Source organism: Cucurbita pepo, unplaced genomic scaffold (assembly GCF_002806865.2).
Source record: "Cucurbita pepo subsp. pepo cultivar mu-cu-16 unplaced genomic scaffold, ASM280686v2 Cp4.1_scaffold000241, whole genome shotgun sequence".
NCBI lineage: Eukaryota > Viridiplantae > Streptophyta > Magnoliopsida > Cucurbitales > Cucurbitaceae > Cucurbita > Cucurbita pepo.
Genome location: NW_019646495.1, coordinates 64,933 through 81,357, shown reverse-complemented (window position 1 = coordinate 81,357; position 16,425 = coordinate 64,933). Strand labels below are relative to the sequence as shown.

The 16,425-nt window shown below is 36.2% G+C and overlaps 3 protein-coding genes across 5 annotated transcripts; 1 reads left to right on the top strand and 2 right to left on the bottom strand.

Moving 5' to 3' along the window:
- The first annotated feature begins 224 nt into the window (after nucleotides 1-224).
- On the top strand, nucleotides 225-7,125 carry LOC111784601 (eukaryotic translation initiation factor-like). 2 transcript variants are annotated; one of them, XM_023665252.1, is made up of 10 exons: nucleotides 225-679; nucleotides 1,152-1,235; nucleotides 1,699-1,794; nucleotides 2,017-2,223; nucleotides 2,878-2,972; nucleotides 4,704-4,791; nucleotides 4,865-5,215; nucleotides 5,313-5,555; nucleotides 5,663-5,971; nucleotides 6,078-7,125. In XM_023665252.1, exons 1-10 carry the CDS (start codon nucleotides 488-490, stop codon nucleotides 6,798-6,800), a joined length of 2,388 nt encoding a protein of 795 aa, XP_023521020.1. In that variant the 5' UTR covers nucleotides 225-487; the 3' UTR covers nucleotides 6,801-7,125. The 2 variants fall into 2 exon arrangements, with proteins under 2 accessions (XP_023521020.1, XP_023521021.1); XM_023665253.1 differs by having other exon boundaries at nucleotides 5,663-6,062; nucleotides 6,169-7,125.
- A 3,171-nt stretch (nucleotides 7,126-10,296) lies between these two features.
- On the bottom strand, nucleotides 10,297-10,875 carry LOC111784593 (UPF0057 membrane protein At4g30660-like). The gene is made up of 2 exons (XM_023665241.1): nucleotides 10,723-10,875; nucleotides 10,297-10,637 (listed from the first exon to the last, which is right to left on the bottom strand). Exons 1-2 carry the CDS (start codon nucleotides 10,810-10,812, stop codon nucleotides 10,500-10,502), a joined length of 228 nt encoding a protein of 75 aa, XP_023521009.1. The 5' UTR covers nucleotides 10,813-10,875; the 3' UTR covers nucleotides 10,297-10,499.
- Nucleotides 10,876-12,638: 1,763 nt separating this feature from the next.
- On the bottom strand, nucleotides 12,639-13,833 carry LOC111784595 (UPF0057 membrane protein At4g30660-like). 2 transcript variants are annotated; one of them, XM_023665244.1, is made up of 3 exons: nucleotides 13,681-13,833; nucleotides 13,449-13,595; nucleotides 12,639-12,826 (listed from the first exon to the last, which is right to left on the bottom strand). In XM_023665244.1, exons 1-2 carry the CDS (start codon nucleotides 13,768-13,770, stop codon nucleotides 13,458-13,460), a joined length of 228 nt encoding a protein of 75 aa, XP_023521012.1. In that variant the 5' UTR covers nucleotides 13,771-13,833; the 3' UTR covers nucleotides 12,639-12,826; nucleotides 13,449-13,457. The 2 variants fall into 2 exon arrangements, with proteins under 2 accessions (XP_023521012.1, XP_023521011.1); XM_023665243.1 differs by lacking the exon at nucleotides 12,639-12,826 and having other exon boundaries at nucleotides 13,185-13,595.
- Nucleotides 13,834-16,425: the final 2,592 nt, after the last annotated feature.

Genomic DNA, 16,425 nt, shown 5'->3' with positions numbered 1-16,425 from the left:
TACAATAAACATAATCTACTAATGTTTTTAAATTCAAGAATAGTGTAAAAAATCTATTATTTTTCAAATTAAAAGGTATTATTACATAAGAACTTGAAAATTGAAAAGAAAAAAAAAAACAATCTCGTAATTTAACGAACAAAATGAAAATTTATAATTATAGAAAAAAAAAGGAAAAAAAAATAAAAGAGAGGAGAGAGAGAGAGTGGCGTGTGCTTGAGCTGAGTGTTAGAAAGAAGGGTTTTTTTAGCTCCCGCAACCAGCTCATCGCGCTATGTCTTCTGTTTATCAGAGCTTTCTCTCTCGTCATTACAAGAGAGAGAAACGGGTAGAAACCAAAACCTTTATCACTTCTCTTCAAATCCTATCCAATTCACTGCTCACCGCCGCTGAATCTTCTTCTTCCCAGGCTTCTCTCCCTGTTTTCGTTTTCCTTTTCTTCTTCCTTCTGTTGCGGAGATATCCTCCTTGAGCCGTGGATCGAGTTATGCAGCAAGCTGATCGGACGGTTCTAAGCTTGAGACCTGGTGGCGGTCGACCTAGACTCCTTGGTCCTCGCTTTGAGCATTCATCCTCCTCTTCCTCATCGTCTTCATCTTCTTTTACCTTCGGTTCATTTTCCTCTGATCTTTCCACCCTCCCGCCCCATGGCGGGCCTTCCGCTTCATTGTCTGTGAATGTATGTGCCTACCAATGTCTTTTATTGATTCTATTTAGAAAAATCTTGTTATTTGATTGGAATCTTGACATTTTTTAATGTCATAATCCTGTGTGTTCGAACCTAATTGGGTATGCTTAGTTCTTTGTAGTGGGGGTTTGTGGATTGGATATGACGACTTGGAAAGTTATTTATTCGATTTTTGCCTATTGTGATTGGGTTTTATTGCTTTTTGATGCTTCGTGATTTGACTTGGAAGAGTTAGATTGCAATCTGAGCTTTTTAATCCGCGGAGTTTTATTGGTAGATTGAAGTTGTGGGAGTTGATTATTAGTTTCTGGTTTAGTTTCCTCTTGGATTGATCCATTGGCCGAAACATTAGGTCGTATACAAGTAGCGTAATTGTTGCTTTTATGTTCAATCTCAATTTTGTATGGGCGTCGCTTTTATTCCTCATTGGACCCTTTTTAACTCTCATTTTTTATTGTAATAGGCTGAAGATTCACGGTTTGAGGGTCGTGAGCGTGTTCGATATACCCGAGATCAGCTTTTGCGGCTTCGAGTGCAGCTTCGAGAGGTTACATTACGCTCTCTCTCTCTCTCTCTCTTTCTTGTTTTTTGTTGTTGTCAAAATAAGCTAATGATCTCGACGAGTCTCCTCCTTCTCTGTCTCTTTCTTTGAATATCTTGTGAACTGTAATATTTTATCGTATTCGTAACCAAATAAAAGTTTATCACTTGGGTTCTTTCTGGGATAATTTGATTGATGGGCAGTTCCTCTCATTGCTTCTCCTTTATTTATCTGTCTTTTCTGGTTTCTAAACGAAGTAAAAGAATTGATAGCTGTTATCTAGTTGTGTGTATTATTTAAATACTTTAATGTCACTGTTACCAGTACTGATATTTCCTTCAATCATATTACCGTTTTGTATATTCTTTTATAGTCATTTTTCTGGAAATCAGATACCAAAAAATTGTTGAGTACGACTCATTTGTCTCTTAATGTTTAATGAACGACTAAGTCCTCTTGTTTCTTGAAGGCTGTGGAAGTTCCAGATGATATACTAAAACTTAAACGGGATCTTGAAGTGGAAATTTTTGGCGAGGAACAAAGTTGGAGTCGTGGAGAGAGCAATGTAAGTATGTTGTTCAATTGATTGATTTTGTTCTCTCTTAGAGATGGTGGAAGGTGGTTTGTAAGAGGTCATTAGTATTTAAGGTTCTTTTTACCTGGTTGGATGGTACTCTTAACCATCTGTTTTCTTTCAAGTTTGGTGAGGGTAATTTATGAAATGCGGGACTTTTGATGTATTTCTTTTTGCATGATTCTCTGTAATATCTCCCTGCCCCCTTTATAGCAACCTAATCAGTCTCAGAATCGCTATTCTGAGCCAGACAGTCGTGACTGGCGTGGCCGTTCTGCCCAATTCTCTGCTTCTGGAGAGGAGAGGTCCAGGGAAACTAATCGAGATAGAGATGTTGGCGGTCATTTTGACTCTAGACAGCAAGACGCAAACCAATTCAATCGTCAAGAGCATTGGACCAGGACCACTTCTAACCAAGGGGTAATTTTTGTGTTTCTTTCCTGCCGTTTTCACGAGTAGATTTTCTTGAAATGTGTGTGCATTCAGAAAAAATGTCTCACCTAACTTTTATTTTAAACAAGAACAAGATCTCAGCCCTCATCCAAAACCAATTAGCATTGAAGACATGCACACGTAAACACTGTTTGCCCCTACGAGTTTTATGATGTTCATCTTTAAGTATGTAATTTAATTCCGACAAGTTGCAAGCTCAACTAACTACTTCTATGTAGTTGGAAATTTCGATATTCTAGTTTTGATGTTTTCATTTCAATATCACACCTATAAATTTATCTAGACTTTTCTTTTTCATCCTTGTATAGCCCCTTCTTTAAACAAGTTTACTTTGATAAGAATTGATTTCAGTGAAAACTTATTATAGGAACTGTATATATTCAGTTTAAGGCAGTGCCATATAATATACATACGAATCTGTTCTGCAGGTTATCGCGAAAATCATTGACAAGTTAAATGTTTTATTCAGGAAAACAAAATATTTTTTAGTGGGGAAAAATGACCTGTGTGCAGGGCATTTATACTTTGATCCTTTCTCACTCCATTGCATTTGTTACTAAATTGCAGCTCTAAAAGCCCTATATCTAACGATTTTATGTCACTTTACTCGTTTTATTTTAGGGAGGACTTCCCGCTTTAATCAAAGCTGAGGTTCCATGGTCAGCTAGGAGAGGAAATCTTTCTGAAAAGGATCGTGTCTTGAAGACTGTAAAGGGGTAATACATATTAGTTACATCAGTTACTCATGATTCTAATTTCTTCACATCTAACCTTCAATTATCTCTTTTTCATTTTTATTATTTGAAATTGGATTCCCAATCCTTTCACACTTGGGAATTCTATGCCTTTGTCTGTCATGGAGTTCCTAACCGATAATATAAATTCTTGGTGTAAGTGTATCGAGATCTNTCATGGGTTGATTGCTATACAATAAGTTCATGGAAGGAGAAAAGAAAAAACAGCAGCAAACCAAACTAGGCCACAAAAGAAGCCTCTAAAACTCAATAAAAAAAACCAACAACTAAATTAGCCACAACAAAGAACCAAAAAAAACAAAGACAACACTTAACAGGTTGAAGAAAACCAAAGAAAACGAGCCAGCAAAAGAACTACTCCCAAGCAGACAATGATAACCAGGCTCCAGCCGCTCGAAAAACATCTGCAAACCATAAAGGAGTAATCTACCACGAAGCTGAAAACACTCGGAGCCAAAAAACCTTGCTGAGATAAACCACCAAAAGATTTCTACCCTCTAACAGAAAAACAAGGCTGAAGTCATAATCTTTTATGAAAGAAGAAAAGAACTTTTAACTTCCAAGGAACTCTTTGAAGAAGAGTTAAAATCTTCTTGAAAAAGGTCATTAAGTACCCCAACAATATCATTGGTGTAAACTGACCAATATTTTTACCAAAGACATATCTTAAGTTCGTCTTTTCCGTGAATATTCTTTGATTTCTTTCTTTCTAATAGATTACAATTCTGGCTTTGAATACACCTTTACATCTTCCTTTTTGTTAGAAAGGGAACGAAAAACCTCAGATGACCTTTCATTTTCCTTATGGAAACCCTCGAATTTGACTGATAATTACAGCTTCTCTAGTGAAGGGCGGATGAAATAAACGTTAGTTAAGAGAAGAGTCCCGATCCCCAGAAAGAAACATTTGTCGGCCCGCCAAATAACCCATTAAAAGTGTTATTATACAAGGCCGATTATCGATGTCAATAGCCAGGACCTCTTCATGCAAATCCTGCAATGAATTAGCTGTCATTGCTAGTGAAACTTCATTAATAGGTTCAACCCCCACCAATTCATTATTTTTCCTTCTCCAATGACAAAGAATGTAGAATATGAACTAAAACCTTCTCCCTCACCAACCGCACCTCGTTCAAAATTTTCATTAAACTATCATCACCCCACCCACGTAGAATTAAAACTGCAAAAGGGATCCGAGATTTCAAGAAACCGTTCATCTTCCAAACCCTTCTTTTCTCGATGAAAATCCAAATCGAGGATGTTCGAAATTTAAGGCCTTGGAGTGGAGGAATCACCTACCGAAGGAGAGTTTTGAACAATCATATTGCCAAGAACCAAATCAGGCACGACCACCTTGGCAGGAATAAAACCACTTTGAACATGTTGAAAACCTTCACGTTTCTTTCCAATATACTAATAATTTCCTTAACATGTCATCATCTCTAGGATATGTGTATCCTAGTTTTCTTTTTTTATATTCGCTTTTTTCAGCCTTAAGAGGGAGTACTAATGGGCTAATTACTTAGTTTTGCGTTCAATAATGAACATGTTGAAAAGGATCGTAGCATGTTCAATTGGAGGTGTAGACCTCTTCTATAAGAGGCATAGTCCCCGACACTTAAGTTTTGCTTCAGAACCTTCTGAAACTGATGAAAATTGCCGTACTTATGACAATGTGCCTTAATTATGTAGGATATTGAACAAGCTAACACCAGAAAAGTTCGATCTCCTCAAGGGTCAGCTAATGGACTCCGGAATCACCTCCGCTGATATTTTGAAGGTTATCTTCATCCACTCGCTTGATTCTAGATGATGTTACTTCTTTTCCCTATCTTACTTTGCTTGCAATGCAGGATGTCATTTCACTGATTTTTGACAAGGCTGTTCTCGAGCCCACATTTTGCCCCATGTATGCCCAATTGTGTTCTGATCTGAATCAGAAGCTACCTCAATTTCCCTCCGATGAACCTGGTGGAAGGGAAATTACTTTTAAACGAGTCCTCTTAAATATCTGTCAGGAGGCTTTTGAAGGTGCAGACAAGTTGAGGGAAGAGGTTAGGCAGATGATTGCCCCTGAGCAAGAGAACGAGCGCAGAGATAAAGAAAGACTGATCAAACTTCGTACTCTTGGAAATATTCGATTAATTGGAGAGCTTCTGAAGCAAAAGATGGTGCCTGAGAAGATTGTCCACCACATCGTGCAGGTCTTTATTTGATGTCCATCTGTATCATTGCCTATGTTTCACCCTTCCATTAAATTCTATAAACTGCTGTTTTTTCTGATATGTTGTGTGTATTCAGGAACTTTTAGGACCAGATAACAAAATCTGTCCTGCTGAAGAAAATGTGGAGGCCATCTGTCAGTTCTTTAACACCATAGGTAAGCAGCTAGACGAGAATACAAAATCGCGGCGTATAAATGACATGTACTTTGGCCGACTGAAAGAATTGACTACACTCCCTCAGTTGGCTCCACGTTTGAAGTTCATGGTCCGCGATGTTCTTGATTTGCGAGCTAACAATTGGGTACCTAGGCGTGAAGAGGTAGATCCTTGTTCTTTCCCTCTCTTTTTATCTTTTTATTTTTCTTTGTTGGTGGAACATAATTTTGGATCTTTTGTCTTAATGCCTTCTGAATTTTGTTCCTACAGGTTAAAGCCAAAACTATTACTGAAATACATTCAGAGGCAGAAAAAAATCTGGGACTACGTCCTGGTACTACTATCAATATCAGAAATAGTCGTGGTGTTGTGCCCGGTTCTCCTGGGAACACCAGCCCTGGGGGCTTTCCTATCAATCGACCTGGTTTGGGGGGTATGATGCCGGGCATGCCAGGAACCAGGAAGATGCCTGGTATGCCAGGAATGGATAATGACAATTGGGAGGTTCCTAGGGCCCGTACTGTACCTAGGGGGGCAAACGGATCTGGTATGCAGCCTTCTGGACGTGGCCAGACACAGTTGATTGGCAAAGCATCAACCTTGAATGCGAGGCTACTACCCCAGAGTACTGGTGGCCTCATTAGTAACAAGACTAGTGCTCAATTGCAGGGTGCAGGAGCATNAGTTGATTGGCAAAGCATCAACCTTGAATGCGAGGCTACTACCCCAGAGTACTGGTGGCCTCATTAGTAACAAGACTAGTGCTCAATTGCAGGGTGCAGGAGCATCTACTACTCGTCCTATTAACTTCGGTCAAGGGTTGGGTCATAAACCTATTACGGCAGCAATGGTCCTTCCACCTGCTGAGAGATCACAGGTTCCAGCTGCATCTTTAAAACAAGTTGATCTCAAAAAGAAAACTCTCTCTCTTCTTGAAGAATATTTCAGTATCCGGATTTTGGATGAGGCTTTACAGTGCGTGGAAGAACTCATGTCACCAGCTTACCATCCTGAAGTTGTAAAAGAAGCCATTTCTTTAGCCCTAGAGAAAAGCCCACCCTGTGTTGAATCAGTCGTAAAGTTTCTGGCCTATTTACTCTCCAGGAAGGTTTTTACTGCGGGAGACATTGAGACTGGATGTTTGCTATATGCTTCTGTGCTCGACGACGCAGGCATTGATTTACCAAAAGCCCCAATCAATTTTGGAGTGATAATTGGGAAACTTGTTATATCTGGTAGTTTGGATTTTCAGGTGGTGAAGGAGCTCCTTAAGAAGGTGGAAGATGACAGGTTCAGGAAAGACATATTTGATGCTGTCTTGCAGACGCTAAGTTCCGATGTGTCTGGGCAAGGATTATTGGATTCATTGGCATCCGATATCGAGGCCTGTCGAAGTCTGGCATGTTAACGCAAATCTTATTGCTTCGAGTTCTCTAGTTACAGACATCAGATGGAACATTTTGCCCTTGGTTTTGTTATGGCGTGCCCCGCCCCGTTTGCGTTCCTCATATGATGAACATGTATTTCATTATCTGATAAGGTGGCTACAAAGAACAGGTAATTTTATTTGAGTTGTATATTGTTTTTCGGAGTCTGGTAGAAAATATGTTTATTGAGATTTCAAATCAAACCCCATAATGCCATTGGCTTTGCTCTCCAACCATGGCTAAATCATATGCCTGTTATTTTTACATACACATTCAAAAAAAAGTTAAAACATCATTTTTTTTTTATTTCTTATTTGACTTGGCTGTTAACTTTTGTTAGCTCGAGGAAACGAACCGTTGACCGATCTCTTGTACTTGTCCCAGGACTTAGATGTTTCATATTAATTCGCGTAAGATTTTTAATTGCTCAAGCGATGTTTAAGATTTGATTATTCATGTGTCTTATAATTTATTATATTCCATATTTGAACTAATCCAACTCAATTAATTAAAATATTACGACCATTTGATGATGATTTAGGTTTTTATTATTTTTTTAATTAAGCATATAAATACCGATAATATTTGGTCTAGTTGTCAAATGGAGCTTTAATAATCTTTGTTTAAAGTTTCATTTCATATAATATAATATGTTTGCTATTAGTTGACATCACATTATACATATCATGCGAATTCGATGCATATGCTTGATAGTTATCCAAAGTAGCCACAATTTTTTTTTTATAAATATCAAAATTGACAATTCTAAAGAAGACCTGAACATTACAATAAGTAGTTGTACTTATTTTAGATGATAGTTACCATTTACGTAATTTCTTTTAAATTATTTTACTTTTTTTTTTCTAAAAACCCAACAAATAATTTTCAAAACAAACTAAATAATTTTTTTTTAGAATAAATTATTTATTTGAGAATTAGCTAAAATCTATGTAACAGTCTGTAGGCTAGCTGATATTGTCCTCTTTGAACTTTTTCCTTTCGGGTGAGCAGATATTGTCCTCTTTGGACTTTTTCCTTTCGGGTGAGCAGATATTGTCCTCTTTGGACTTTTTCCTTTCGGGCTAGTAGATATTGTCATCTTTGAACTTTTCCCTTTCGGACTAGTAAATATTGTCCTCTTTGAACTTTTCCCTTTCGGCCTTCTGACAGGGGAAGGTTCCAACCAATGTGGGGATTTTTCCCTTTCGACTTTCTGGGTAAAGTTTCAACAAAGTGGAATATCACAATCCAACCCATAGTAAATCATTAATATTCACAAATCAATCAAGAAATTGGTTTATCAGATAATTACAAATTTACAGAAACTCATAAAATTAGTTGACATAATAAGTTAATTTCACCAATTCAACGAGCTGGAATTTATAAATTTAAAAAAGAAAAAATTGCCTAATTTATTTATGATTATTTAATTGACTTCCCGTCTTCCACCATTAAACAATACACAACTTCTTACCAACTCCAACGAAATATGAAATTTCATCAAAATTTCTGGTGATCACGAGTTTCCCTGTGAACACGCACAAAAATCACCAAACGAAGCTTCGAAGAATTAATAGACACTTTCGATTTTCTGGTGAAAAGAATGTTGTAAAGGACAATCAGGAGGAAAATTCAGCCGATTCCAGCAGTCAAAACGCGCGGAAATTAAAAATCATTATCATCTTCATCTTCATTAAGAGTATGAAACTATATAAATCTATGGGATTACACACCATACCTCCATTCTCTGATTTTCTTTCCTCAACGGCTGAAGCTTGTATTAGATTTGGCGTACACGAATGGCTCCAATTAAACGCTTATTTCCAGTAGCCCTAATTGCTCTTCTCTTCCTCTCTGAATCTTTCCCTGTTTCGTCTGCTGATTATGACCAGGATTCGAAATCTTTGACCGGAATACACCACCGGAATGTGCTTCATCCATTGGAGCATCAGCGATTGGATAAGGACACCGGCTCCTCTTTGGCAGAGAAGATCAGTATCAAAAGAGGAGCTCGATCCGCCGTAATCGGAGGCCATTCCAGTGTATCGTCGTCGAGCCGAGTGCCGCCCTTCGATATCGCCTCTGTGATTTGTTTCTTAATTGCTTTTGCTTTGTTATTGTAAAAAAAAATTGAAGCGAAGCAATTCATTTGATTATTGCAAGGTAATTGGGAGATTGATTATACTCATAAAATAATCAGCTACAAATTTAAATTCTCGTTCAAAACTTAGTGTAACATTTTATTTTATAAATTTATGAAAATAAGACTTTTAAAAAAAAGGTTAACTTTAAATTAATAATTAAAATGAAGAAAATCAAAGATTAAAAATAATATTTTAACCTATATGAAAGCTTTAGATTTGAATTTTTATCCATAAATAATGTATAACAAAAATACTATGAAATTCGCTAATTATTCTTTTTTAAACTAAAAAAATTATAATATTGGAAAATAGCTTAAAATTATCTTTTAAAGTAAAAAAATTATTAGGGGAAGAATTAGATATTTTCATCCAATTTAATTGAATATTAGTAATCGTATTTATTAATATTAAAATGATCAAAAGGCAAGGTTTCAAAATAATAATAAATAAATAAACGGATAAAGGCTTGTTTAAGCTAACAACGACAAGGCATGGCAGCCTCTCTTCCTCCTCCGCCACGTTTCGCCCCGTCTCCCAACACAAAGAATGCGATTTCTGGTGATTTAGAGTGGGGACAATCTGTCACGACACAAAAAAACATAATCTTTAAGCCGTGACTAACATTGTATGACATGTAATGTATAAACGAGAAATTCAAGGAAATCATTTGTTTCAAAAGAAAAATGTATCTTTATTAAAAGGACATAAGTGCCTAGGTAAAAAACAAGAAAAGAAACATTAAGGTCAAAGTGAACTATTCAAAATACTAGACTGACGCCCCGGGACACGCTTCCTCTGTGACAACCCACATCGATCGACGCGCCCTCTCTTGACTCGACGCCTCACGTACCTGAAAAGAAAAGGGTATAACAGGAATGAGTATAAAAAATTATACTCAGTAAGCCACCTACTTGTAGGCTCTTATCGCACCCTAAACTTAGCAAACGATCACGGACTTTCCTTTGGCTTTAGAACAACTGAATCTGGCCTTACCTCATTAGGGCTTACCCTCTTGGAACTTGTCCCTTCGGACTTCTTTGGTTCTTAGACCTTTTATTTAAACCCATAGAGTTCCTTTTATGCTAACCTGTGTTGGACTGGTGCCTTGCGAGTGGCTACCTCGGCATGGGTATGAGATTACCTGGGATCTCGCCTAGGAAGTGAGCTGCAACCCCCTAGACCCATGATAATCCCCCTGTATTTGGGAGGGCTACCTCCCCTATTCCATCCAGCTAAACGGTCAATTACGACGTGGGTATCCCGTTTCCCATACTAAACGACTATCGAGCAGTCGAGTCCTGATCAGGAACCNATGAAATTGAACAAACAAACAAATCACAAATGGTAGCAATTCTATTTCTAAGATTGATTGATTGATTGATTGAGGTAGAACCTGGATGGATCAACTTACGAACAAATACTAGGGTTTAGCGGTAAAAGAAAGCGAACACACGGTACAGATCAATCACAGAGTCAAGATCCAATTCAGATAAATTACAGCACACAAATTGTGTATAGACGAAATACCTAAAGAACCTAGGCCGGCGCATACAGAGGACGCCTATATTCATCGAAGTATTCATCGCGATCAATGAAAATGATGACATACAAAGCGTAGATAATTCCAGGAACATATCCGAGAAACGTCAAAAGAAGACATATACAAAACTCAACCTGAACAAATAAACAATCAGATAATCAGGATTCATTCAAGTAGAGTCAAAATCAACACGGAGGAGGAAAAGAATCAGAAACGTACAGTGCAACATCCGTGCCTGAAGCAGACGCCCAATGGAGGAATCAAGATAGCGATGAGAATCTCGCAGAAGATTTCGCAGCGAGTTGCCATTTAACCAGAAAGAAGGAAAGGAAAAAGGATGAAAAGAAGAGAAGAGGAAGATAGATCCAGAATGGAGAAACAAAGAAGACGACGATTTTATACGGATATAGTTCTGAAAAGGGCCGGTGGGACCCGATTCTTGCGCGGCTTACTTTCATTGGTCAGCATTGGAAGATCATTTATAGAGTGATTTTTTTATTTTTTTTTAAGGGACAAATCCTTAACTTGAATAAATTTCATAAATTCTAAATTTAACAAAGGCTTATACAAATGTGAGACGGAGACCGATCATGTAATTCCATTTAGTTCCAAGCTCCAATTCCAATTATCCTCTAGCTCCACGAATCTCTCCCTTTGCCGTATCGCCTTGTTTCTTCACTCTTTCTCTTCCGTTCTGATGGATTTCGGGGTCCGAGCCGTCGATAACCAGCCACTCCTTGCCGCTTCCAGTTCCTAATGCTCATCCGATCATCCGCTGCGTGGTTTGTAAGCTTAATCGAAATGTTGTATACGGAAATAATCTCTGTTTGTTCTTCAAATCTACTACAATGCTTCATTTTCGATTCAGTTACATTTTCAGTTTTCCAATAAGGTTTGATGATCTAATGATCTAATCAGACGATTCTCCAAACGCAGAGCTCGTGAAACAGAGGATTAAAGAAGAGATAACAAATAGAGAGATTGCAAGCCGTAGAATGCTCGAGGCGGAGATTAGGAGGGAGCTCATTATCGAGCAAGAACTATCGATTCTTAGGGCTACTGGCCGGAAGGAGAGGTTAGCATTTGATGAGCATTTTGCCATGAGATTGTTGGATCTGAGGCTGAATCACATTGTGGATCAGTCGTCCTCCAGAGGTTTATTAGCGGCTCCAGGTTCCTGTTCTTCGCTAAACTCGTAACCAGTTCGTCCATTTCCGGAGCCTCAAAAGGAAGAACCGAGGCCTTTGGATATGATGAAAAGAACAAGGTAATCTTTCTGTTAATTAACAACCAACTCTTTTCTTATGTAGTTATTATTATTATTTAAAATAAGATTCGAATATTTCACTTTTTATTTAATTATATATCTCTTAATTATTCTAGCATAAGTTCTTTCTTTCTTTTAAAAAAAAAATACTCAATGTTGTTATCTTTTTAAAGTCTTGTGTTTTAGTTATTAAATTTAAAATTGAAAGTAGCATTTTTGCATCATATTTATTTTATTTTTAATAAACAAATAACATATTTGTGTGTATATATTACCATACTTGATATAGGAGGATTTGCATCAATGAGTAATTTTGTATAAGTTTATTGTCATTTTTACCATCTGAGACATATGGATAAAGTGAGATATTAGTGATAGAATAGTCGTAACATTCTTTTATCGGACCATAAAAGTTCATTTTACAAAGGTCTCTTCCTTCTCTTCGCGATTCTTTCCCTGCACATAGTTCTATATATCTTATATACAACTATGTTAAAATTTGTTTCAAACAACAGGCTTATAAATTTAAATTAAAATAAAAAAAAATTGCTATTTATTTCAAAAGTAATTTTTTTCTAAAATTTTCAGACATAAAAATTCTTTAAAATTTTGGAGGAAGAAAATGAAGTTATAGATGACAAAACAGTAGCTTGGATGCTTGTTTGTGTTCGTTTTGAAAGAATGACATTCATAGTTTCTAAATTATTTATAAAGGGTTTAGGGATATCATAACTATTAAAAAAAACAAAAAACAAAAATTGAAAAATCATTGAGTAAGATTTTCATATCTGATAAGAATGTCTATTAAACTTATATTCTATCTATATCATAATTTGAAAAGGAAAAAAGAAATTACAAAGGGAGTCCATTTTAAGCCACACAAGTTCTGAACTTTTTTTGAAACAAAAAATTTGTGAGTATATATTCCAATCCATGTATACATGTATAACCTAATTTAGTCATAAAGATTGAACTCAAACACAGAAATTGATGCACATGAGGAAAGGGGACTGTTCATTTCCATTCTTTGACTCTATCTTCTTCCATTTTGCCTATCTGAAACCAACAAAGCTGATGATGAACGCAAGCAGAAGAAGCAGGGGAGGCCCAGAAAATGGTAACAAATTCAACAGTTTTTTTTTAACATGCACTTGAAAAGCAGAGCTTGAGAAAGGGTTCTTGTGTTGGGTGGGGGGTTGATTTTGAGTATAACCAAATCCTTGCTTACGAAGGAAGTAAATTACATTTGACTTTCAACTACGGCTCATTGTAAGTAGCCTTGTAGCTGCTCAAGCCACCAAAACTAATCTTAGTTCTTCAAATTCATAGTAAGTTTTATTAGATGACAATGAACTTGAATATCCCTAACCATAGCAATCCAGATATGAACTCGTTCAACGAACAAAGCTAGAAATAGAAGAAATAAAGCCAACTGCGTTTGATTCACATCCCTGAATTTCAACATGAAATTGAACAAACAAACAAATCACAAATGGTAGCAATTCTATTTCTAAGATTGATTGATTGATTGATTGAGGTAGAACCTGGATGGATCAACTTACGAACAAATACTAGGGTTTAGCGGTAAAAGAAAGCGAACACACGGTACAGATCAATCACAGAGTCAAGATCCAATTCAGATAAATTACAGCACACAAATTGTGTATAGACGAAATACCTAAAGAACCTAGGCCGGCGCATACAGAGGACGCCTATATTCATCGAAGTATTCATCGCGATCAATGAAAATGATGACATACAAAGCGTAGATAATTCCAGGAACATATCCGAGAAACGTCAAAAGAAGACATATACAAAACTCAACCTGAACAAATAAACAATCAGATAATCAGGATTCATTCAAGTAGAGTCAAAATCAACACGGAGGAGGAAAAGAATCAGAAACGTACAGTGCAACATCCGTGCCTGAAGCAGACGCCCAATGGAGGAATCAAGATAGCGATGAGAATCTCGCAGAAGATTTCGCAGCGAGTTGCCATTTAACCAGAAAGAAGGAAAGGAAAAAGGATGAAAAGAAGAGAAGAGGAAGATAGATCCAGAATGGAGAAACAAAGAAGACGACGATTTTATACGGATATAGTTCTGAAAAGGGCCGGTGGGACCCGATTCTTGCGCGGCTTACTTTCATTGGTCAGCATTGGAAGATCATTTATAGAGTGATTTTTTTATTTTTTTTTAAGGGACAAATCCTTAACTTGAATAAATTTCATAAATTCTAAATTTAACAAAGGCTTATACAAATGTGAGACGGAGACCGATCATGTAATTCCATTTAGTTCCAAGCTCCAATTCCAATTATCCTCTAGCTCCACGAATCTCTCCCTTTGCCGTATCGCCTTGTTTCTTCACTCTTTCTCTTCCGTTCTGATGGATTTCGGGGTCCGAGCCGTCGATAACCAGCCACTCCTTGCCGCTTCCAGTTCCTAATGCTCATCCGATCATCCGCTGCGTGGTTTGTAAGCTTAATCGAAATGTTGTATACGGAAATAATCTCTGTTTGTTCTTCAAATCTACTACAATGCTTCATTTTCGATTCAGTTACATTTTCAGTTTTCCAATAAGGTTTGATGATCTAATGATCTAATCAGACGATTCTCCAAACGCAGAGCTNAGCGTTTATATTCACTTATACTAAAGATCATATCAAGCTTAAAAAAAAAAGAAGAAAAAAAAAAGAGACACACACGACAAACATTACGGAGACATCTTCAAATAATTTCGATCAAAGTAGAAGAAATTAATACCTTAACAAATCTTAATATTATAATTCATTAAAACTAATACACCATATCAAATTTTAAAAAAAGAAAAAAAACACACACAAAAACAACATTGTCATATTAAGAATGTCGTAGCGTTTATAATTCATTTATACTAATCATATCAAGCTTCAAAAAAGAAATGTTCTTGGAAATTGAAATGTTATATAAGGGATATGTAGTATAAAGAAAGTTTATTGGACATTTAAATTTATCTAAATTATACTTTTAATCCCTCCATAACTTTCAACTTTATATCTACATGGTCCATAAACTTAGGAGAATGTCTAATAGGTCTCTAAATTTAAATTGTTTTAATTTAACATTTGAGGAGGAAGAAATTTAACTATCGAACTTTGTGATCTTAATTCATACCGTATCTAATAAATTACGCTTAGTGTAGTTCATACCTTATCTACGAACGGTTATGTATCTAAATAATATTTTGACCAAAAATACGACAGTTCATTTGTTTAGTATGGGTCAAAATAAATTGAGTTCATTCCAAGTCCACCAGATTTGAAGTTAGAGCTTGAAAGTCGGGCTTTTCGCCTGAATTTCAACAACCAACTCATCCATAAACACCTATGGAAGGATAACAACCATCGATTTTGATAAGGATGGTCGTAAGGAAGAAGAAACACTAGAAATAATTCTATGACTATTTCTTTTGCAATTTGATAAACTTTTTACCAAAATGATATCTAATTGTATACAAGTACTATATGTTCGACATCTTAGAATACTCTAAACAATTGCTTGATAATTGTGTACATTTGCACTTAGGAGCTGACCTCCTTCCCAAGGAGTGCAATTTAGAGCCATTAGACGTCACATAATTTTTGTATGTAAACTAGTTTATTACCCTTTTGCTTGTAAGTTCCATCAAGCCTTTGTAACATAGCTGCTATTACATTAATATGGAATAAAAATGAGTTCAAGAACGTGTAGTATAGAGCGATTTGAACCTCTGATGTCGTCAAGAGTATAATCTCAGGACCATTTAAATTATGATCCAGTTGAAATTAATTTGTTTTGTTGATCTTATACTAGAAAGGAATTTGCACAAGTTGTATAATTTAATATAGAATAGCTGAATTATTACAAAGTATGCACTTTTGATTAAAAAGTCAATTTTCCAACAAGATATGGTCTTTTTTGGGCTTTCCCTTCCCGACTTCCACTCAAGTTTTAAAACCCATGTACCAAGGGTTTTCACACCCTTGTAAAAAGGTTTTGCTCACCTCTCCATTCGACGTGGGGTCTCTCAGAGAGAATTTCACATCTAAGAGAGTAGGTTGTGACCTACACGATAGACAAAAAAGCAACATGCGAGTTGGGCCCATCTGACTACTTGGGAGCCGTAAATTTTGATTGGGCGGCTATAAATTTAATTGATACTTCAATATAAATAGATCAGCAAATAAAAATAAAAAACATTCTTCTAGATTGCCCAAGATTGAAGGGTTTGGTCCAAACAAGAGAGACAGGTAAGTTAAAGATTACAAGCTAATGAATTTTTAAATTTAAGAACCCGTTAAAAAGAGAAAGTTAATTTCCTTTTGTATTCTTACCATATTTGAGTTTGGTTTATGTTTGAAAAAAGTACGGGAGATTTTCCATAGATGAGGAAAATTATATCTATTATGTGTTTTCTCTTTTTGAAAAACATCTTAGTGTCCATATTTTTTTTTTAAGAATTATGTATTAAGGTGCATGCTCATTTCTTAAACAAGAACAATTCTCAGCGTTGGAGATTATAAGGAAAGAATTCCTGAACAAAGCGAACAAGAGAGGCTTTAGCCCAGCCAATCTTTACCACATTACGGAGACATCTTCAAATAATTTCGATCAAATTACAAGAAATTAATAAAT

Coding starts and splice junctions, on each gene's coding strand:
- LOC111784595 (XM_023665244.1), bottom strand. CDS start 13,770: ATGGCAACTCGCTGCGAAATCTTCTGCGAGATTCTCATCGCTATCTTG. Junction 13,596..13,680: donor TCAGGCACGGATGTTGCACT/GTACGTTTCTGA, acceptor TTATTTGTTCAG/GTTGAGTTTTGTATATGTCT.
- LOC111784601 (XM_023665252.1), top strand. CDS start 488: ATGCAGCAAGCTGATCGGACGGTTCTAAGCTTGAGACCTGGTGGCGGT. Junction 4,792..4,864: donor CCTCCGCTGATATTTTGAAG/GTTATCTTCATC, acceptor CTTGCAATGCAG/GATGTCATTTCACTGATTTT. Junction 5,556..5,662: donor GGGTACCTAGGCGTGAAGAG/GTAGATCCTTGT, acceptor TTGTTCCTACAG/GTTAAAGCCAAAACTATTAC.
- LOC111784593 (XM_023665241.1), bottom strand. CDS start 10,812: ATGGCAACTCGCTGCGAAATCTTCTGCGAGATTCTCATCGCTATCTTG. Junction 10,638..10,722: donor TCAGGCACGGATGTTGCACT/GTACGTTTCTGA, acceptor TTATTTGTTCAG/GTTGAGTTTTGTATATGTCT.